Source organism: Oncorhynchus tshawytscha, unplaced genomic scaffold, assembly GCF_018296145.1.
Source record: "Oncorhynchus tshawytscha isolate Ot180627B unplaced genomic scaffold, Otsh_v2.0 Un_contig_447_pilon_pilon, whole genome shotgun sequence".
Lineage (NCBI taxonomy): Eukaryota > Metazoa > Chordata > Actinopteri > Salmoniformes > Salmonidae > Oncorhynchus > Oncorhynchus tshawytscha.
In genome coordinates, this window is record NW_024609818.1 from 22,205 (window position 1) to 45,145 (window position 22,941).

The window sequence follows — 22,941 nt, forward strand, 5'->3', positions numbered from 1 at the left end:
TTACCGTAATTTCACCACGAGAGGACTAATCATTATGGAAGTGTATATATGCCCAAAAATCTATTGGTAATCCAAATTGGAAAATTTGGCGCATAATATCAGTTAAACACAGAAATAAAGGCTTCTCTCAGAACGGTGTTCTCCTTTTTAAGTTCATTCACTTCGGTTTCAATCTTATTGAATGTCCCTTTTAGCTTGTGTGTATATTGCTCCAATGTCACAGCTTTTTCATCACTCATCTCGAGGCCTTCAACTGTTTTATATCCTTACTGACTAATTCAAGAATACCCAGTTTGACATTAATGATTTGAACAGATAGGTTTCGACCTTTACCATTCCCGGTGATGAAAATATGAAATCACCTGTGTCTGTGGAAGAGTCACGTTTTCGTTTTGAAATTGGTTCCCCTGTCTTATTCTCCGTCATGTTTGGGTGTTGCTTGTTTTCGTAATATTTGTCGATAAATTTCTCTAGTCGTAAGATTTGTTTTTTGTTGTTATCCAGATTGAAGGTTGTCACCCACCAAATTGTGTAGTGCTAATATTTAGTCTAATTTACCGACATTGAACATGACGTTTTTATCTTGAGGTGCTCTACATAACTACGTTCAGTCCACCATCTTCTCTCAGTAGAGGGCTAATCATTATGGAAGTTTGTATATATATCCCAAATAATCTATTGGTAATCCAAATTAGAAAGTTGACGCATAATATCAGTTAAAACACAGAAGTAAACTCTCACGTCATTTTTTTCAGATGCTCGATAAACATTTATTTTTTACATAGTATTTCCACATGTGATTTAATGTGCGAATAATCTGTGACAAAAATTTAAATGCAAAAATCCGTTCTATTGTTTCCCCACAATATCCAAACTGTTCCCCTTCAATTGCTACCACAGTTATGCATGTTCTTCCAATATTTGTTATTTATTTTAGAAGCATTTACATTTGGGCCAGTCCATATAAGCCAATTTCTGCAAGTGTAAAGGGTTAAAACTATAATTCTGATGTTGTGAATGGTCAGTCCTTACATCCACAGCTCAGTCTATGAATTTGAATGTTTACATTTCTCCATCCTCATCCCTCAGATGTTCACCAGAACAAGTGTCTGCTTTGTTGTTGTTGTAGGAATCCCAGATTGCTCCTTTAATTAAAGTACAATATTTTATGGTATGAAAAAGCTGTTTGCTGAGTAATAAATCCACAGTCACAAAGGAAGTGTATGTAGATCCACATGTTTTTAATCAATGCTCAACATTTCACCATGAAAATCATATTTTATGCAACACAGGAAAATGGTAAGACTTTGATCTTCAATACTTTGGTCTTGTTTATTCAGCAACTTCTTTTCCCTGTAAGAAGAAAGAAATAATATAATGGATCAGTAATAATAATGAACATGATAAATATATGGATAGAATATAATGGATCAGTAATAATTATTAACATGATAAATATATTATGATCACTTAAAGAATACTGTATAATGGAACAAGCATTTTAGGGTCAGTCCTCAGCTTTGATTTTCAATTTTTAAGTACCAGCTTAGTTTGAAATAATCATAATTTTTGCCCTACTTAAGATGTGATTCTTAGAGATCTTCAATACAGTTGAGTGTAAAAGGTCGGTATTGAAGACTGAATCATAGGTGGTGTTGATGTGGTCATATCTGAACATGAGTCAGGTACAGGTCTAGCAGCAGTTCTGTACCTTTCCAGAGTCACGGGTCTTGGCTCTGAGCTTGTTGACCTGAGTCTCAGCGATGTCAGCACGCTCCTCAGCCTCCTCCAGCTCATGCTGAACCTTCCTGAATTTAGACATGTGCTGGTTTGCTGCTTCCTCCTGGGTGAGGAAAGGGAGGGAGAGCAGAACATCAGCATTTATCATATAATTTTTTCTAAAGATAAATATGTTTTCGATTGTATGCTTTCAGAGTATTTGACTAAGTTTGTGACTCACTGCTTCCTCAGAATGCCTCTTGTAGGCCTTCACTTTCATCTGCAGCTTATCTACCAGGTCCTGAAGTCTGTTGACGTTCTTCTTATCCTCCTCAGTCTGCGGGAGAAGATCAAATAATCAATGTCCCAATAGTTTTATACACAAACCTGTGTGTGTTAGTGTCAAGAGTGTAAAGAATGCACTTTCTCTTACCTGGTAAGTGAGCTCCTTGACTCTGCGCTCATACTTGCGGACTCCCTTGACTGCGTCTACACCTCTTCTCTGCTCGGCCTCCACCTCAGTCTCAAGCTCACGCACCTTTGTGAAAAAGATAAACGTAGGCATTTGTTTGAGCTGATGAAATCAGATGTAACGAATCTTTGTAACACAGGTAATATTCTACCTAATCAAGGAGGTCTGTTCCTTTTCACAATTTTTATTGAAATCGTCTGTTATTATAACAACTTTTCGTTGTCAAGGTCAGTGGTTCCCAAGGTGTAATTTACATTTCAAATGTTATGAATATTGATAGCAACAGCAGGGTAAACTAACATGGAACCGTGGAAATTGTGTGCAATACAATACAATGTAATAATATTAATCCACAATTGATGTTCTTAACCCTTAACCCTAATGCATTTTGCACACAATGTATATACTCTTTTATTCTTTTTTTTCTACTATGTTATTGACTTGTTTATTGTTTACTCCATGTGTAACTCTGTTTTGTCTGTTCACACTGCTATGCTTTATCCTGGCCAGGTCACAGTTGTAAATGAGAACTTGTTCTCAACTAGCCTACCTGGTTTAAATAAAGGTGAAATTAAAAATTAAAAAATAAACGGTGATATTGGTATCCACAGTACTCAATCACTGATTATTTTTTCCAAAGTCAATTCATCTTGTATTTGTAATATATTGTATATTACTATTTATACATTGTGGCATGTATTTAGCAGTGTATAGTTCAGTACCCGTATGGCCTCTAGAGGCCGACAGTGGCCTGTTTTAATGTCGTGAGGTTGCTTCTACCACAGGGCGGCAGGGTAGCCTAGTGGTTAGAGCGTTGGACTAGTAACCGGAAGGTTGCAAGTTCAAACCCCCGAGCTAACAAGGTACAAATCTGTCGTTCTGCCCCTGAACAGGCAGTTAACCCACTGTTCCTAGGCCGTCATTGAAAATAAGAATTTGTACTTAACTCACTTGCCTGGTTAAATAAAGGTACAATTATTATTATTTTTTTTAAACAGATAGAACAATGTTTCTACCATGGGGAGCTCGTGCTATGGCATTTATGAAGAGACGTTTGCCAAGTGAGTCAACAGCGAGACAGAAGCGCCGACATAACATTTATGTCATAAATTAATTTGGCAGGTAAGTGGGAAAGCACCATATTAAAGACAGTAATGTTTCCGGCGAATGTAAATTTGTTTGTTAAGATGTTATGTTGTTTTTTCACGTTTTTATGAACTTATGAAAGTCCTCTAGCCTACAAGCTAATTTAGCCGTTAGCCTTTTAGCTGGTAGCCCCGCATAGCAACGCTAGCTTCCCTAGTAACGGCCCTTTTGCAGCAGAGTGAATGAGACATGAAGCTGATAGATCTAGAGAGAGAGAGAGAAATTAAACAATGTAACTAGATGAAGCCTAACAAATGATTACAATGAGATTAATTTGATTAATGTACAGTAAATTATATCGTGTGTTGATATTTATTGAGAATTGTTATTTGTTATTATTATTACTATGAATGAAATGGCAGTTTAGAAGAAGTCTGCCAAGACAACTGTACAAGCCTGAACGAAGCAACTAGATAAATACATTTGTATATCTTTATTTTAAGGTCTTGGCTACAATTCTTCTCAACTCCACTAAAGTGAGTTGCAAAAATCACTGTAGCTGGAGACCCATATCTCCCCCACTAACTTTAAGCACCAGCTGTCAAAGCAGCTCACAGATCACGGCACCTGTACATAGCACATCTGTAAACAGCCCATCCAATTTCCTCATCCGCAAACTGTTATTTTATTTTTTGCACACCATTTTATCTCTACTTGCACATTCATCTTTTGCACATCTATCACTGCAGTGTTTAATTGCTAAATTGTAATTATTTCACCACTATGGCCTTTTTATTGCCTACCTTCCTTATCTTGCCTTATTTTCACACACTGTACTTTTTCTCTATTGTGTTATTGACTGTATGTTTGTTTATTCCATGTGTAACTCTGTGTTGTTGTTTGTGTCGCATTGCTTTGCTTTATCTTGGATGGGGGGGTCGCAGTTGTAAATGAGAACTTGTTCTCAACTAACCTACCCAGTTAAATAAAAGTTTTTTTTTTTTAAAGGTTTTTAAAGTGTAACATATTCCCCAAAATGTATATTTTGAAGATAAATGCATCCTGAATTAAGCTTTTAAAACTGCTACATTTTCTCTCCGCCACATGGCAAAATGTGTAGAATTTCAAGGAATTAGCTCTAAAATAACCAAATGCCATTTCTGTCCAAAGGCAAAATGAATAGAATAGCTGAACATTTGTTTTAAAACTGCAAATGTTGTTTCTGATGCCAAAAGGTGAGTTAAAAATGTCCTTTCCCAGGGGCCGAGACATGATTAGTCCAGCCATGCACCGGAGAAGTCGTAGCAAATCCAAAAGATGAGGACTTGTAGACAATCCCATTGCGACCATAGCTAGCTAAGCTCATGCACAGAAACATTGGGTCTAACAGTTGTGCTGAACTGCACATGTTCATGCAGTCAAAAGCACTCCTTCGGTAGATAGCTGTTTTTGATGAAAATTAAAACGTGTTAGTTTGTTACTTTCACTAGGTTGTAGTAATGACAGTTTCAGCTACTTAAAGTTGCACTCCATTAGACATTGGCTCGAAATCTAGGTCTTGCCCTTAGATTTCAAGAAAATTAACAAAGAAGGATGAATTTTTCACTTCTCCCATAGACATCTCAAACCCTGGTCTGGTCTAAAATCGCAAGCATTCCCAGAAGTCTTGCAATGTGCACCTCTGGGTTTAGAAACACTGTGGTAAAACTACCTGGATGCTATTTTTACTGCACTCTAAAGTAGGAATTGTATTCTGATATTATGAGGGGGTCACTAATGTAATTTTCTATCACAAAAGGGGTCCTGTGTCAAAAAGTTTAGGAACCCTTGATCGAGGTGGTTGAGGGTGGCAGGTATCCTAGCAGTTAAATGTTGCTGGTTCAAATACCTGAGCCTTCAATGTGAAAAATGTGTTGATGTCCACTTAACCCTAATTATCACCTATCTGGTGTATATGACAATAAAAACCATTTTAATTCATTGAGAGAAAGAGTCTCCTGTGTAATTTTAAATGATCAAATACATGTCCAGCAATCAGTCCTTCAATCCACCCTAATCCACCCTGCTGGTAACTCACCCTGGACTCCAGTTTCTGGAGCTGCTTCTTGCCTCCCTTCATGGCCAGATTCTCAGCCTCATCCAGGCGATGCTGCAGGTCCTTGACTGTGACCTCCAGGTTCTTCTTCATCCTCTCCAGGTGAGAACTGGTGTCCTGCTCCTTCTTCAGCTCCTCAGCCATCATGGCCGCCTGGAATGGTAGTTTGTTTAAGTTATGCACAAATCATAACATCCCTCTGACATCTTTATTGTGGTTAACCAGCCCAGCTACCATTTCCCTTGAGGACAAATCAAATTGATGTAATCCAAGGACTCACGTCAGTGATGGCCTTTTTGGCCTTCTCTTCTGCATTCCTGGCCTCCTGGACGATGTCGTCCACCTCTCCCTGCACTTGTACCAGATCAGTCTCCAGCTTCTTCTTGGTGTTCAGAAGGCTGGTGTTCTGAAGGAGGAAACAAGACGATTTGTTTGACTCTCAAGAGAACTGACAAGTCACAAATTCTGAAAATGTGAAAGTAAGGACTGTCGAATTCCAGGTGTGTGTAAATAGTATGCTTGGTTGAGTTTCATTAGAAATGGCATTTGACCAATACCTGGGAGTGCAGCAGTCCAACACGCTCGCTGGCGTCTACCAGCTCAGTCTCAGCCACTTTGCGGCCTCTCTCTGTCTGCTCCAGAGCAACTCTCAGCTCCTCGATTTCAGCCACCATCAGACCGTTTCTGCGCTCCACCATGGCTACCTGCTCCTTCATGTCCTCTGCAGCGCGGACGGCATCATCAAGGTGCAATTGGGCATCCTGGGGTTCACAATGACATACGTTCATTAGGACTTGTGGAAGTAGGGCTGACAGAAATGTTCATTGTGAAGAATTTACTCAATATCCCTACCTTTCTACAGCACATAGTTCAATCTATTCAATTCCTCTGTTCTATTATTTTCTACAGATTCACAAACAAATCCCTCTCCATGTTCAGGTGTTTGAACCTGATGTCCCAGTCCCTTTACCTTGAGCTGTCCCTGGACGTTCCTCAGCTGTTTCTGGGCCTCAGAGGCCTGCCTGTTGGAGTGGCTCAGCTGGATCTCCATCTCGTTCAGGTCTCCCTCCATCTTCTTCTTCACCCTCAGGGCATCATTCCTGCTCCTGACCTCAGAGTCCAGGGTGCTCTGCATGGAGTCAACCACCCTCTGGCTGTTCCTCTTGATCTGCTCCATCTCCTCGTCTTTCTCAGCGATCTTCCTGTCCACCTCACCCTTGATTTGGTTCAACTCCAGCTGCACACGCAGAATCTTGGATTCCTCGTGCTCCAGTGTTCCCTGGACAAACAGAAGCAGTCAGGCCAATTGTGTTCAATACATTTGGATGTAGGAATTATATATATGACTACAATAAACTCCAATACAGGGATCATTGGACTGTAGCTGGTGTTGGCTAGTGTAACAGTGCTTTCCCCATCAAACAGCTGTAGTTTGTACCTCAGCCTCCTCCAGAGCGGTCTGGATCTCAGACTTCTCTGTCTCCACGGTCTTCTTGGCCTTCTCCAGCTCATGGATGCTCTTGCCAGTCTCTCCGATCTGCTCAGTCAGGTCAGAGATCTCCTCTGCGCACACACATACAGGAGCAGTTTAGACTTGGGGGATTTTAAGTGGATATTGTCAAATCAAATCAAATTTATTTATATAGCCCTTCGTACATCAGCTGATATCTCAAAGTGCTGTACAGAAACCCAGCCTAAAACCCCAAACAGCAAGCAATGCAGGTGTAGAAGCACGGTGGCTAGGAAAAACTCCCTAGAAAGGCCAAAACCTAGGAAGAAACCTAGAGAGGAACCAGGCTATGTGGGGTGGCCAGTCCTCTTCTGGCTGTGCCGGGTGGAGATTATAACAGAACATGGCCAAGATGTTCAAATGTTCATAAATGACCAGCATGGTCGAATAATAATAATTGTCAATGTACTGAAGTTGACATTGAATCATAATAACCATTAATTAATTAACAACACTTCATATGGTCTTGCAAATCTAATTGCCCTCCACATCCTTTGGGGTTTCAAAGGAATAGTGATCACAGGTAAAAAATATATATATATTGAACTGTACATGAAAACTCTGAAATGGTGTAATAGTAGTTTTGATGTTTGCAGTTCCCTCCATTTTCAAAACACTAGTCAAACATGAACCAAATAGAACTGCTGTCAAATACTCACGTTGCAGGTTCTTGTTCTCTCTCTTCAGAGTCTCCAGATGATCCAGAGCCTCCTCATAGGAGTTCTTCATCTTGAAGAGTTCAGTGCTCATAGAGCGAGCCTCCTTCTGAGCTCCTTCCAGCTCAGCCTGGCCCTCCTCATACTTCTGCTTCCACTCTGCCAGAACCTAGGAGAATCCATGGGATTTTCATCAGAAGTCATTGATGAAGAGTTTTGAATCAGAAATATGCTACAATTATACTACAATTCATCATATTTCAAACAGTAAATATCAGCCTAAGGTGAGGTTTATTCATTTTCACCTTGTCAAAGTTCCTCTGCTTCTTGTCGAGGTTGGCGGCCATTGCGTTGGCTCTCTCAACATCAATCATGAGGTCCTCCACCTCTCCCTGCAGCCTCTGCTTGGTCTTTTCCAGGGAGGCGCACTTGGAGTTGGTCGCCTCAATGGTCTCCTCTGCCTCCTGCAGACGCTGGGCCAGCTTCTTCCTGTTGGACAACAGAGGGAGGTTTTAGGGGCTGAAACAAATGTTATAATACATGTTGATGTAACATTTCCTCAGAGCCCAATCCACCATCACCATCAATCCAATCCACCATCACCATCAATCCAATCCACCATCACCATCAATCCAATCCACCATCACCATCAATACCCTATATTTTAGTTTTGCTGATCCGTGGGACTCACTTGGCCTCCTCCAGCTCCTCTGTGCGCTGGATGGCATCAGTTTCATACTTAGTCCTCCACTGAGCCACCTCACTGTTGGCCTTGGACATGCCGCGTTGCAGCTCTGCCTTGGCCTCCTGCTCCTCCTCAAACTGCTCCCTCAGGAGGTCACAGTCATGGCGGGCAGACTGGACACCGTGGGCCAGTGCGTTTTTAGCCTGTGAGAGAGAAAGACAAAGAGTGATTGGAGAGATAGTCAAACAAATTATAGTAGAGCTCTCTGAGGGTGGTGTAGTCACCATGTATATGAAGATATGTCTTTAAACCAGGGTTCTCGAGCTGGAAGGCCGTGATTTTATTTGGCCCCTCACGTTTTCTGAATAAAAAATATAATTTTTGGCAATTTTTGGTAAAAGACTGTAAAAACACCAACAAATCAGCTCGAAGTGATTTTATTTTGGGAAATCCAATCCAAAGTTTTCCCATGCACAACAGACAGATCTATGTGATCAGAGGCGTCATGCCCATAGGGGGAACAGGGGCACGTGCCCCCTCAGATTTGTCCTGTTGTTGTTTCTCTGTAATACTACTAGTTACCTTGCAATTTTCTGAAGTTGGCTTTAGTCAGCCCAGATACCATAGGTTCCCAAAATCCCAACCTCATAACTAGCTACCAAGAAGCCATTTCAGGCTATCAATCAAGGTAGAGTGGCTAGCTTGTCTAACTATCTTAGCTGGCATGCCTGCTAGGAAGGCTGGTAGACTTAAGAAAAGCAAGCAATAACTAAATGTACTGAATAAGACTCAAATTCCTTTCAATCTTTTACCCAGATTTTAGCAGAGATGAAGAGAAGCATATTTAGTTTCTTTAAAAAAACAACCACCAGTCAGGAAGTTACAGACAGCTGAAGAGGTATGCTTAGATATGTTGAAAAACAGACATATATATATTTTTTTACATTGAATTAAGTATAAAGATTTTGGCTATAGATTGCAGGAAAAAGCTGTTTCGGGTGTTTGAAAAATGCAGTATGTTTTTGTCAAATATTATATATGTTTATGCTTCTTCCGTTCAATTGGCAGTCTACAAATTATTTGTAATTATGTCCTGACCATCCACTCAAGAAAAGAAATCAGCACATGGCTGAATCTAGTTGATGAACCCTGCACTAAACTCTGGGGTCGGTGGAGTCCATCTTGGGTCCCTTACCTTGACCTCCTCCTCAATCGCCCTCTTCAGCTCCTCCACCTGCTGGGTGAAGGCCTGTTTTCCTCTGGTCAGCTGAGACACCAGGGCTTCCTTCTCCTCCAGCTGGCGGCCAAACTCACCTGTAGGGATAGAGGGACATCTTGTTAATGACGTCTTTGTTTTCTAAGATTGAAAATGTATTTTTATGTATCTTGGGGGCAATGTTGTTCGGTGGTGAATAGTACAATAGAAACAATGTGGACCAGTAGAGGCTCCTCAGAAGAGGAAGGGGAGGACCATCCTCCTCAGTGAAATTACATTGACTTTAATACAAAACCAAGGAGGCTCATGGTTCTCACCCCCTTCCAGAGATTTTCACAGTAATAATGACAACGTACTGCAAACTATCATAGCTCTTGCAGCATGAACTGACATGTTGTCCACTCAATCAAAGGACCAGAGAATGAATCTAGTACAGAAAGCATATGCTACAGTTAGCTAGCACTGCAGTGCATAAAATGTGGTGAGTAGTTGACTCAAAGAGAGAGAAAGAACATAGTTTAACAGATTCATTTCTTTAAAAATGAAGGAGAAGCAAGAGAGAGAGAGAGATGTATTGTTTTTTTCACTTTCACTTAGCTAGCAAATGCAGCTAGCTAGTTTAGTCTACTCAAACACCCGGCTCAAACAGAGAGGGATGATATGTTAGTTAGCTGTCTGTGGCTATCCAACAATAGAACTCTTCCAAGCCAAGGTAAGCTTTTGGTTTTATTAATTTATTGCCAGCGGGATCCATTGTGTAACTGCTAAACTGCTTGCTGACTGTACTGCATTATTGTAGCGGGTTTACTAAAGTGTTAGTTCCAGTAGCTACGTTGACTAGCTATGACGTTAGCTAATATGGTGACATCGATTTAGGCTGTGTGTAGCGGTTAGTGGTTATGCTATGAAGGTTTGGCTTGAACGTTTTTTTTTTTTGCCTGATCACAGACAGCTGATGTGTTTTGCACTGAAGTCCAGAAGGTAAAAGGTGAGGCGAGAAGGAATTATACCACAAGCAAAATGATCATGCTGTTTGTATGTGGCTTCTATGAAAGTGAACTGTGTCTGCGTGGGATCAGGGTAGTATTCATTCCGCACATTCTGTTGAAAACCTTTCTTAAACGGAACCAAACAGAACAAAATTAGGATAACATACCTGAATTTGTCCAATAGAAACTCTTGTTTGCGACTTTTCATTACAACCTAGATCAGCTAGATGCAGGCAAGAGTGTGCAAGGCAGTATTGAATGTATCACAGTCTCTCATCTCGATTACTCATATTCTTCTCTCTACCTGTGCACATACGTTGTAAACTGTCATTCATAGGTTATGTTGAAGCAACCTCATGATGGAGGTATATGGAACATTTGAGCATCATGTAGTACTCTAAACCTATCGATGTTACATTGAGCTGGATGAATCGAATATGAAAGAGTCATCCAATATGCTGTAATAGAAGTAAGGCCAAGCTCCTAAAAAAAATGATTGTCCTCCTTCATCTTAAACATCACCGACCGGCACTAATGTGGACTATGGACATAAATCCCCAACACATTTTATTCTGTTCTACTGAAGGAAAGCATTGGCTTGTTGTTCATTGTTGATGGTACCATTTTCTGTCAGGAGTCTGGCTCTCTGTCCACTGATGTCGTTGACCTGGCGAACATTCTCATCATTCTTAGTCTTCAGCTCACTCAGCTGGTCCTCAAGAGTACGGCACATCTTCTCCAGATTTCCCTGTTAGTGAAACATGTTCCATCATTACTTTATATATGTGATTCCTGTCAACTTCAGTTCAGTTGAATGATGATGTAGTTGACCTTCCTCAATACTACTTGATCAAAACATCACTACTCACCTTAGCCTTGGCGACGGCCTCCATGTTGCTAGAGAGGTCATCAATCTCCATCTTGTACTCGCTCTTCTCCTTCTCCAGCTTCTGCTTGACGCGCTGCAGGTTGTCAATCTGCTCCCCGAGCTCAGCCACACTGTCGGCCTGCTTCTTGCGCAGAGCGGCGGCTGTGGCCTCATGCTGCAGGGTGGACTCTTCAAGATCACGACGCAGCTTCTGGAACTCAGCCTCACGCTTCTTGTTCATCTCAATCTGAGCAGCAGTGGCGCCTCCGGCCTCCTCCAGCCTCTCGCTGATCTCCTCAAGTTCCCTGGAGAGATCAGCCCTCTGCTTCTCAACCTTAGCCCTGGCAGCACGCTCAGCCTCAATTTCCTCCTCCAGCTCCTCAATACGGGCCTAGAACAGGGGACAGGAGGAGGGGGATGAACACTACAATACAGTTGAAACAATTGAACCTCACAAAATAATAATAGTATGTATATTTTGCATTAATGTGTTAATACAAAGACAGTTAATATATTCAGTAGAGTGTCCAAGGCAGGATCCAAACTACCATTTTGATGCACCATCTTTACAACAGCAAGAAGCACCACGTTCCAACTTATTCAGCCATCAGAATCTATCGGGAAAAATGTGTGCTACCAGAATAATGTTTTTCAAGTCTGTGCTTTTCTGTTCTGGAGCTTTGTACCTGGGTGAGTCTGGAGCTTAGACCCCTAGATCCTCTACTGTACCTGGAGTTCCTTGATCTTCTTCTGCAGCTGAGCTCCCAGAGACTGCTCATCCTCAATCTTGCTGAGGAGCTGAGTGGTCTCAAACTCCTTCCTGAGAAACACAAATTCGCCGATTGCAGAGTTAGTTTTGGTTCGATAGTGTAAAGGGAGAGCATTATACCATTCATATTGCTTTTAAAGGAATACTTCAGCATTTTGGCAATGTATCTACTTCCTCAGAGTCAGATGAACTTGTGGATACCAGTTGTATGTCTTTGCATCCAGTATGAAGGAAGTTAGAAGTAGTTTTGCTAGCCAACGCTTACTAGCATGCTAGCAGTTACCATATAATTCCAGTCATTGCGCTAACAGTTAGCAACTTTAAACGGCATGCAGAGACGTAAAAATGAGTTCATCTGGCTCTGGGGAAGTAGATAAAGAGCTTCCAAAATCCTGAAGTATCTCTTTAAGAATCACATGTATATGCTGATTCACAATTACAATAATTAGCCAAAAACAACCATTATAGCAGATAATACTGTAGTCATTTGTTTGTGTTTACTTCTTGATTTTCTCATCAGCTTGCTGCTTGTCATTCTCCAGGTCCATTATGGACTCCTGGGCCAGTTTCAGATCTCCCTCCAGCTTTCTCTTGGATCTCTCAAGGTCCATACGGAGCTTCTTCTCTTGCTCCAGAGAACCCTCAAGCTAGAAGATAAAAACACATATATTATTAAAATCTAAACAACTGAAGATAATTTAATCTTACATACTATCTTGGCCAAAATGTCAAACTCCACTCACGTCGTCCACTTGCTGTTCCAGCTTGGTCTTGGCCTTGGTCAGAGTGTTGACTTTGTCCTCCTCTGCCTGCAGGTCATCCAGTGTCTGCTGGTGGGCCTCTTGGAGGGCTTTCTTCTCCTTGGTCAGCTTGGCAACACTCTCATCCATAGACGCCATCTCCTCTGTCAGGTTTTTAACCTGTAAATGGCCACAACATAATTATAATTATACATAAAGGGACAATTTAGTTTGTTAAATATTGCATTCATTTAATTTAGATTAGAAATGAATCAACATCTACTGTACTATAGATTCAACACTGGATGGAAGTGTACACCATGGCTATGTTTCGAATGGAAGTCATAAATGAGGGCGATCAGAACATGCAATGAATGTTGGAAGTACCCCGCAACTGAAATTCTACTATTGTGTCATAATATTTCCTGCACCCATAATACAACTTGAATTCCATTTCTGTTAAGATATGTTTTGAGTTGAATAATGTTTGGATTATTGTTGGTTAGACTGTCTATAGTAAGACACAAGACCTTGTTTTCAGTGGCGTGCTTCTCCTTCTCCACTTTGGCCAGGGTGAGCTCCAGGTCATCAATGTCCTTCTTCAGCTCAGAGCACTCATCCTCCAGCTTCCTCTTCTTGGCAGTCAACTCAGCATTGATCTCCTCCTCATCCTCCAGCCTCTCGGTCGTCTCTTTGAGTTTGGCCTCCAGCTGGATCTTGCTCTTGATGAGCCCCTCACACCTTTCCTCAGCATCGTTCAGACTCTCTCCTTCCTGGTTTCAGAACAGCAGAAAAAATCATCAGCCTAACTTTATTTATGAAAATATAGACTTAATTTAGTCAAATTGGTCGGACCAAATCATGAAATATATAAATAATATGGGCAATAACAGTATGTGTGTGTGTGTTTAAATGTTTGTGTAAATGTGGCCTCCTGAAGGTCGTTGCTCACTCACAGATGCTACTTGGAGTGCCAGGTCATTCTTCTCCTGCATCAGGGCCACCAACTTCTCCTCCATTTGCTTCTTCGTGGACAGAGCCTTGGCCAGGTCTGCTGTCATCTTCTCATAGTTCTCCTTCATGTTGGCCAGCTCCTTCTCAGTCTCAGCGCTCTGCAGCAGGGGCTTGATCTTGAAGTACAACTTCATCCATGGCCAGGTTTTCACATTCATGAATGAGCGGATGTTGTACTGGATGGCGAAGATGGAATCTCTGGTCGACACAAAGGACAGAGTGGCATGTCAGTGACATCCCACTGGGAACAGACGTCAGTTCAACATCTAGTTTTGATTTACATTTGGTTGAGTTGTCAACTGACGTGAATTCAACATGAAATCAACAAATTATTTCACCATGTTATTGGTTTTCGGTTAAAAGTTGAGTGAAAAAATATGAAATTCCCTAAGGTTGATGATATTTTTGAAATCCACTTTTTTACAATATTATCACATTACATTTTTTTGTTGAAATTATGTAGATATAACGTGATTCGCGTTACCATTTTTTTACCTTTTGGGATGCTTTAAAAAGCGTCTGTCTGGGAGTCGAAGAACAACAAAACCTCTAACCCCTTTTGTTAACAGCTGAGGAATCGGTGTAGGGAAATGTAACCACACTTAAACTCATAGACAGCTCTCTAGATGCAATGACTGACAGTCATGCTTGGCTCATGAGGAATTTTATGTTCTTCAAGAATGAATGGATAAATATCACAAATTTAAATTACAATCGAACAGCCAAATCCCAAACTGCAGCTATAAAGCTAGAATCCTTTAGTTGCTACATCCCTTTCTGGACTAAATTAATTAACCCAAAAGCTTTAGTAGACCATTATAAGATGTACTTTCTCATTCTGAACAACTCACAGCATATACAGTATGTAATCATAATGCATTAGATACAGGTGGTTGACAGAAAGCTTTGCCAAGATGTCTACTATTCCTCACCTCCTCTCCATCATCTTGGTGAACTCTCTCCTCATGAGGAATCCACGACTGAGAGCCTGGACCATGCCGACCAGAGTGGCCAGCTTCTCATCTCTCATCTCCTCCAGGACACCCAGCAGACCGGCTTTGAAGAACACCTGAGACACAGGTTAACACGGTCAATGGAACCACAGATTGTAACAGAACGGATTGAATGGAAAGAGGGGAACAACACCACTAGATTGATTTAAACAACATTAACTTTGCAACGGTTACAAACAAACCATGGGAGAGGTTGTTTCTAAGATGTTAGTTATTGTACAGTTGTATATTAATAATGTACACAGATACAGATAACTGCAGCCATACCACTCTAACACAATGCACATGATGATGAGTTTAGTTTCTCTTCTATACTTGTGATGCATGAATTTGAAGAAAAACACGACAATTTTCCATTAGTTAACTGAAGAAGAAAGAAGAAAATAATGGATATACCAACTGAAGAGATTTTAAATTATCACTGAAGTTGTGTTTTGACTGACCTTGGTGTGTCCAAACTTGTAATCCTCGTGATTCACATCAATGGACCCAAGCAGCTTCTCAGAAGCCTTCTTGTTGTCCATGAACTGGCCCTCAGGGATGACGCTGGCATTCAGTACTTTGTACCTGAATGAGGAGAAACGTGTAACATATGTCAAGTTGTAATATGTTTGTTATATTACTTAAAAGTTAAGACTATTCTGATGCTGGGAAAACCCTTGGAGCAGATCTTTCTGTGATTGTGTATGTATGTGTGTGTGTGTGTCTGTGTATGTGTGTGTGTGTACCTCTGCTTGAAGTCAGCATAGATGATTCTGCTGGGGAATCCCTTTCTGCAGATCCTGATACCCTCCAGTACACCATTACACCTGAGCTGGTGGATAACCAGGAAGTTCTCCATCAGACCTGGTAAAACAAACCAAGTCTCTTTTAATACTCATAAACAGATTATAGATTGGGATCGTTAAGGTTACTGATATTATACTGATAAGATGACATATTTAACTCAATATTTCTTGTACCTGGAGTCTTTGACTCATTGGGGATCAGGCAGCGCACAAAGTGAGGATGAGTGCTCCTCAAGTTGGTCATCAGCTTATGTAAGTTCTCCTGTAAGAGGGTTACAAACCATTTTCTCAGGCCGACTGTAATTTAGAATAATTGCACCTTTTGAAGGACTGAATCTACACATTTCAAAAGCTCACCCTGAACTGGGAAGACACTGTCTGCATGGAACCACCCTTCTTCTTGCCTCCTTTCTTGGTTGTATCTGTTAAAATGGGGGAAAGTTAAAGATAACTAGAAAAGTACATTTCCTAGAGCGGGTGGAATAAATAGAATAATTTTAAAAGTATGTAAGAAATCTAGAGTGGTCTTGTCTTCAGCAAACACACTTATTATAAACCAGAGAATCTCTGGTTAACTTCATACTTATCTAGAGGCAAATGCTGCCAATCAGATTGTGTAGAATAACACCCATTGTATGAGTAAATTAACCCAGTAATAAACCTTGAGAAATTGTGATATATTCAGACTTTAAAGGAAATTGTAACTAGTGCTTAATTAAATCTTGTGACGTGATGCTAGTCTTACCCTCAGGTGGGGCAGCAGGATACAGGGCAGCCAGAATTTTGACTCCTGACTTCCCGTACAGTTGACAAACTGAGTCGTTCAGGGGGTCCTTGTTCTTCTCCAGCCAGCCAGTGATGTTGTAGTCCACAGTGCCGGCGTAGTGGACCAGGGAGAAGTGGGCCTCTGCCTTGCCTTTGGCAGGCTTGGGCTTCTCAAACGCCTGTGTTTTGCCAAGATGCTGGGAGTACAGCTTGTCCTTGAAGGTAGTGTCTGAAGACTTGGGGAACATGCACTCCTCTTCAAGGATGGAGAAGATGCCCAATGGCTTTACGAAAAGAGATGTATATCAAATTAGTGATATTTCCATTTAGGATCACATTAATTCCTTTAGTAAACATGCTGTTATAGGATTATATTCATTTAGAGGCACATAATAGGAAACATATTGAGATCTCAACAGTCATATGCTGATAATATCTCACACAGCGTTCCATTTGAGCTTTGCTGTTGAGGTCCATTATAATCCTGACAGACATCTTACCTTCTCAATAAGCTCAATGCAGGCAGCCAAGTCCATGCCAAAGTCAATGAAGGCCCAGACGATTCCCTCCTTCTTGTACTCCTCTTGCTCCAGGACGAACATGGTGTGGTTGAAAAACTGTTGCAGTTTCTCATTGGTGAAGTTGATGCACAGCTGCTCCATGCTGTTGTACTGTTGATGGAATTTTAAAAGGGATCATTTCATCATACAAGTTTGTAATCCATCTCAATCACAACTAATTGTCTTGTTCTGGTCTCATACTCACATCAAAGATCTCAAACCCGGCAATGTCAAGAACACCGATATAGAACTGCCTTGGATTCTTGGTGTCCAACATCTCATTGATACGGATGACCATCCACAAGAACATCCTCTCATAGATGGACTTGGCCAGAGCCATGACTGAGTTATTAACCTGCAATGATAATACCTCAAATGAATATGTGAGATATTGACCATGTCCAGTGATGAGGTGATGATACATTTGGGAAAACAACAACACTGTTCAAAAAAATCAATGCACTCGTCCCCAAAATAATTCCGGTTCACAGAGAATGGAGGATGCTTTGTTTGGCTTCCTTACCTGAGGCACAGTCTGTCCCTTGGTCACATACTCGTTGCCGACCTTCACTCTGGGGTAGCACAGAGCCTTCAACATCTCAGCTGAGTTCAGGCCCAGCAGGTAGCCAATTTTATCAGCCACTGGAGAGAGAGAGAATCAACAAGAACAGACTCAGGGACACAGTATCGCTTTTTATGATGTCAAACTGGCAAAATAGTTTGGATAACTTCTTTGTGGGGTAGGTTTTGATTCACCCACATCCATAATTTCAAATCATTTGTGGAGGTTGTAATTTGTCTCCAAAAATGATCTCCTGCCTGACTTTCATGTGGCACTGTCTGTCTTAGGTGTTCTATTTCTATGTTGGGGAATGGGACTAATGCTCTACATATTGTATATCTATGAGTGGGACTCACCCTCTGTGCCGTCTGGCTCGGCCTGCTCCTCACGCTGCTTCTGCTTGAATTTCAAGTTTCCATGGTGCACTACAGCTCCTGTCAGCTTGTAGATGCCAATCTTCTCATCATTTGTGAAGCCCAGGATTGTAATGGCATCCTGACATTAAAGAGGAAGTACAACAGAGATGAACTGAACGGTAGTTTGGTCAGTTACACTACAGTTCTGTGCTGCTCACTGCAGAACAAATGGGATGCATATATTTGACTGGCCTCTCTGTTCCACATGATTACGCTTGGAAAACACATTAGTAGGTGGCAGCACAAAAGGAGTTTTCACAGTTCCACAGGGCATTTAGTGGCGCTCTCTTGTGGATGTCTTACATGTATGTGCCTCAAGGCAAAGTGTGAAGGCATGAAGAGTTCCTTGAGGCACATGCCTAACTAACACAAGGCATTTAGAATCAAACAAAAAATATCTGAAAATTCTCAACTGCCACCAAGTTGGAATTTCACAGAGCATTCAGTGTGTATGGTGGTCCTACCCATTCCCTATCTAGAGTTTGGTTAACCCTTTGTTTGACTCACATCTGTGGCATCCAGCTCTTCCTTGTCGTCGATGCTGGCCACAGCGATCTGACCCTGGCTACACATGGGGAAGTCGTAGGGGTTGGTGGTGATGAGCGACATTTCTGTGGACAACGGAGAGCAGCTTGTCAGTTAATCTCTTAGAATTCTGCTCTCCTACCTTTACAGTATCTCTCCCTCCTTTACTCAATAGATGGACTCAAGGATACATGTAGTATTACTAGTGCATCACAGTGCATTACTTGATAGATATTTCCCAGAGACCTGACCCGTGTCTAGATGCCTTGTTACCTTGGATGTAATCATTGTAATAGTATTATTAATTTTGACTATGAATATTTTTTAGAAGTTCCACAGATGGGGGTGGGAATAATTTCCCATGAACCTCTACTTTGCCGTACCAACTATGTCAGGTTTGTGGCCTGTCATCATCTGGAAGAAGATGTGGTAGCCTCTCTCATCAGGCAGCTGGAAGGACACTCTGGACTTCTCCAGCAGGTCTGAGGGTGAAAGAGAGAGAGAAAGAGATTGTAATATTATATTTAATTTGATGATATGATCTCCTAAAAATTATCTGTGTGAATTTAGGAAAGCATTGAGAAACAATCAAAACCAACTCACAGGTCTCAATGTCAGCTTTAGCCAGTTTACCACCTTGGAAGTGAATCCTGATGAATTTACCCTGTTGACGATTATGGGTGTTAAAAATAGGCCAACAAATTAATCTAGCATTTTACTTTGATAGACCTCTTTAAATGTTACCGTTTGTTGCACATCTATTGAAATGACAATAGGGAACTACTGAAATACATTTTTCCAATATAAGGTAACTTCCACAGTATGCCCTTCATACTACTTACAAAGCGAGACGAGTTGTCGTTCCTCACTGTCTTGGCATTACCGTAAGCCTCCAGCAGAGGGTTAGCTGCAATGATCTGATCCTCAAGAGACCCCTGATTGAGTCAAACACAAGTTGCTCAGAAACTGGTAAAGTACTTTTCTTGAAACATGATTCAACCAAACTGAAAATTAAAGGCAAGCATAAGAACAACCTACCTGCATTTTGCTGGGGTCTACTTCCTTCTTCTTCTCTCCACCAGACACTGCAATGGTGGCAAAGTACTGGATGACACGCTTGGTGTTGACAGTCTTTCCTGCACCGGATTCTCCGCTGGTTTATATGACAGAGAAAGAGGGGTTTTAGTTACATGTTTGAGTGTCAGATTGGCTTTCACTAAGAAATAGCATAGAAAAATACACTGTTAACCTGTGTTCTGATATATAAGTCTTTAACAAATAATCCTTCTCATCGACTTGTTATTACACATAACCTGATGCTCTAATCCATTCATAATGTCATGTATTTCATCACACCAAGTGACCCAACTTATTACAATAGAAACACTTTCTCAAGTGACATTTTAGTAAAAAACTTACGTAATCAGGACGGACTGGTTCTCCTTATCTGGAACCAAAAAAACATATTGCTTATCATACTCAAAACACATGGGGACATTATTGTATTCATAGCATCATCATGAATTTCAATTTGGAACATTTTCCATTCAAGGGTAGTGAAATTAGATATTCCCAGCAAACTGTTCGAACCTAGACTAGAAAACAGTAGATACCTCTCTAAAGCATATTTCAACATCCCATCCATCCAACCAACCAACCATCCATCCATCCATCCATCCATCCATGAGAGCTCTTACCAATCAGCATGAACTGAAAGGCGTTGTCAGAGACGGAGAAGATATGGGGTGGAGCCTCCATCCTCTTCTTCCCTCTGTAGGCGTTGACAACCTCTGCGTCGTACACAGGGAGCCACTTGTAGGGGTTCACTGTAGCGCAGAAGAGCCCAGAGTAGGTCTGGATGAAAGCATAATTACATTAGGAGATTAACAAAATCAGATTGACATTTACCTGGATTTATGTGATGATGTGGGTGTACTTTGGTATACTGATGTGGGTCTACTGTATTGATATGTTTTGGTTTCTACCATTCATTTATGTGTAGTAACGTATGTGTATATTTATTATGTTCATGTATGTGTGTGTTTGTATGTGTAGGTTTCTTACATAGATCATCCATGCTGCATAACGCTCTTTGAGGTTATACAACACAGAGGCTTCATTCAGGTAGGTCATCATGGCCATGTCCTCAATCTTGTCGTACTTAGGGGGGTTCATCTCAAAGATGTCTGCATCTTTGAACACTTTTCCTTCCTGAAATAGTCAGACATCTAGATTACACACAGATCAAAGTGGACATGACTGAATGATTTTTGCTCATTAAATACAATTACAATTGTTAAACAAATGCATATCAAAATGTTATCCAACTACTTTGTTTTCAGCCACTGACAATTCTTGACTAGTCAATAACAAAAAAATCTATGCCATTTTTAAATAGCTGTGTTGATGTGTTTGAATGTTATATTCTGGCTCCAAAAAAACAAGAAATCCTTCATAATATTTATTTTGTTAAGGATTTTATATTGAAATGTTTTTGATCATTTTGATGATTTTTCAAGAAATTGAATAATTACACAAACTTGAATACTTTTCAGATCAGACTTACATCCTTAGTGCCGTCAGGTTTCGTGACTGTCACAGTACACTTCCCGTCGGCCCTGGCAGTGACCAGACCCTTAAGGTACAGCTCCGCCTTGTCTGCCACATAGCAGGCGTTCTTTGAATCAAAGGGTGCGGCTTGTGCCTCCATCCTCTCCTTCTCAGATTTACGAAGGTATATGGCAGCCTTGCCGTAGATCTGCATCTCCGCGTCCGTACTCATGGTGACGGATAACTAGGAAAGAGATGAAACAAGAAACATGATTGACTCTGTGGTGCTTCCTCCCCAGTCAACAGAGTTAGGTGAGCAGTATCGCTCAGAATATTCTCATCAATTTTTATTTGAAGAGTTAAACCATGTCTCACCTTCTTTTTCCCCTCCTACAGATGAATGTGTACTTCTTAGAGGACCCTGTGAAACATAAGGTGTTGTGAAAAAGCACAAGTCTAAAGCAGTGGAGGCTGCTGAGTGGAGGAGGGCTCATAGTAATGACTAGAGCGTAGCAAATGGAATGGCATCAGACACCTGGAAGCCATGTGTTTGATGTGTTTGTTACCATTCCACCTTTTCCTCTCCAGTCACTACCACAAGCCCATCCTCCCCAATTAAGGTACCACCAACCTCCTGTGGTCCAAAGCCTCATCATTTAGTCCCCGAAGGGATAGAAAGGGATATTTTTATTAAAATGAATACCACTGAAACCCCAGTTACATTCTAGACCCCCCCCCCTCAATTTACAAGCATTTACAACCATAAATGAAAGTTACTGATTTAAAGTAAAACATTTAAAGTTTTTAAAAAATGTAACGTTGTATACCGTTTGATTGCATATTGTCAAATCTTACAAGAGACATGCAGAAGTCAATTCAAACAGTGCAGTTAGCTACTGCCTCAGATGCTGAGTACAAAGATGAGACAAATGTACAACTCTAAGAAGGTGGAGAGAGTCTTACCACAGAGGAAGAAGGTATCTGACTTATGGATGCTGGGGCCTCAGCCTCCTTATATCTGGTTGGAAGTGCCAACCAAGCAAAAGTTAAATATGGACCACTCTGGGAAAGGAAATGAATTGGATGAGAGACCTCTGTGTGTCTGTCTGTGTCTCGCTAGCACCTCCCACTTCCAGGAACACCACACTCCCAAGACATTACTTTTCCTGTCATATTTGTCTCTGAAGAGAGATTTGATTACTAATAGTTATAACAATGTCAAAAGTTTGATTCATTCCCATGTTAGTTCTACTGACCCTCATATTTTTTTTACCTTCATTTAACTAGGCAAGTCAGTTAAGAACAAATTCTTATTTTCAATGACGGCCTAGGAACAGTGGGTTAACTGCCTGTTCAGGGGCAGAATGACAGATTTGTACCTTGTCAGCTCGGGGATTTGAACTTGCAAAATACTGTAATGGACTGAGTCCATATTTCCCCAGTACAACTAAAATAGTTTTCATTAAATATAATCTGACCTGATTTAGTTCCATTTTAGTGGAATTAATCCTCATCAACAACAATATGTTCACCTATTATTTATATTGTTTAGCTTGTAAACACATCTGAACTGTCTCCTCACCTCATGCTTGTGACGGAGTTATCCGTTAGCTCGTGCTTTGCTCACTTTGATTTATCACCCTTGTGGAACCATATTAAATTAAGATTTAAAATCTAGAATAAAAACATTTATATATCAGCTTATAAAGCTTTTGAATCTAATGTGTAGTTTTTATCTACAGTTTGATATATTGAAGATTCTCGAGGCGCTTTTATTTGTCTCACATGTCAGTTGGCTAAAACGGTCCAGTAGGATTCTTATGACTTACATAACACCATACCAGTATCTCAACAATCTTATCCACTCATATTGCTGACAGCGATATAGCTGTCTCAAACATTTATTACTCTCTGAAGTTAACCGCTTAGGCAGCTGAATTGGC

The 22,941-nt window shown here is 40.9% G+C and overlaps 1 protein-coding gene across 1 annotated transcript; it reads right to left on the reverse strand.

The window, feature by feature from the left end:
• Positions 1-1,220: 1,220 nt before the first annotated feature.
• On the reverse strand, positions 1,221-21,242 carry LOC112241881 (myosin heavy chain, fast skeletal muscle-like). The gene is made up of 39 exons (XM_042318866.1): positions 21,015-21,242; positions 20,513-20,659; positions 20,146-20,302; positions 19,868-19,895; positions 19,487-19,601; positions 19,291-19,383; positions 19,052-19,112; positions 18,832-18,930; positions 18,431-18,534; positions 17,864-18,002; positions 17,469-17,587; positions 17,151-17,300; positions 16,886-17,056; positions 16,366-16,669; positions 15,978-16,042; positions 15,795-15,882; positions 15,561-15,678; positions 15,276-15,399; positions 14,752-14,888; positions 13,762-14,017; positions 13,336-13,578; positions 12,809-12,985; positions 12,567-12,712; positions 12,026-12,116; positions 11,298-11,687; positions 11,050-11,176; positions 9,419-9,537; positions 8,230-8,426; positions 7,844-8,027; positions 7,542-7,707; positions 6,811-6,935; positions 6,343-6,651; positions 5,930-6,133; positions 5,653-5,778; positions 5,355-5,525; positions 2,153-2,257; positions 1,961-2,056; positions 1,712-1,843; positions 1,221-1,353 (listed from the first exon to the last, which is right to left on the reverse strand). The coding sequence occupies exons 1-39, from the start codon at positions 21,228-21,230 to the stop codon at positions 1,333-1,335; spliced, it is 5,820 nt and encodes a 1,939-aa protein (XP_042174800.1). The 5' UTR covers positions 21,231-21,242; the 3' UTR covers positions 1,221-1,332.
• Between the last annotated feature and the right edge of the window lie 1,699 nt (positions 21,243-22,941).

Bases quoted from the DNA above. Each gene is read 5' to 3' on its own strand.
- LOC112241881 (XM_042318866.1), bottom strand. From the start codon at position 21,230: ATGAGTACGGACGCGGAGATGCAGATCTACGGCAAGGCTGCCATATAC. The intron at 20,660-21,014 runs GTAAGTCTGATC...TGACTATTTCAG, and splicing joins AACCTGACGGCACTAAGGAT to GAAGGAAAAGTGTTCAAAGA. The intron at 19,602-19,867 runs GTAAGTTTTTTA...CATATAAACCAG, and splicing joins AACCAGTCCGTCCTGATTAC to CGGAGAATCCGGTGCAGGAA.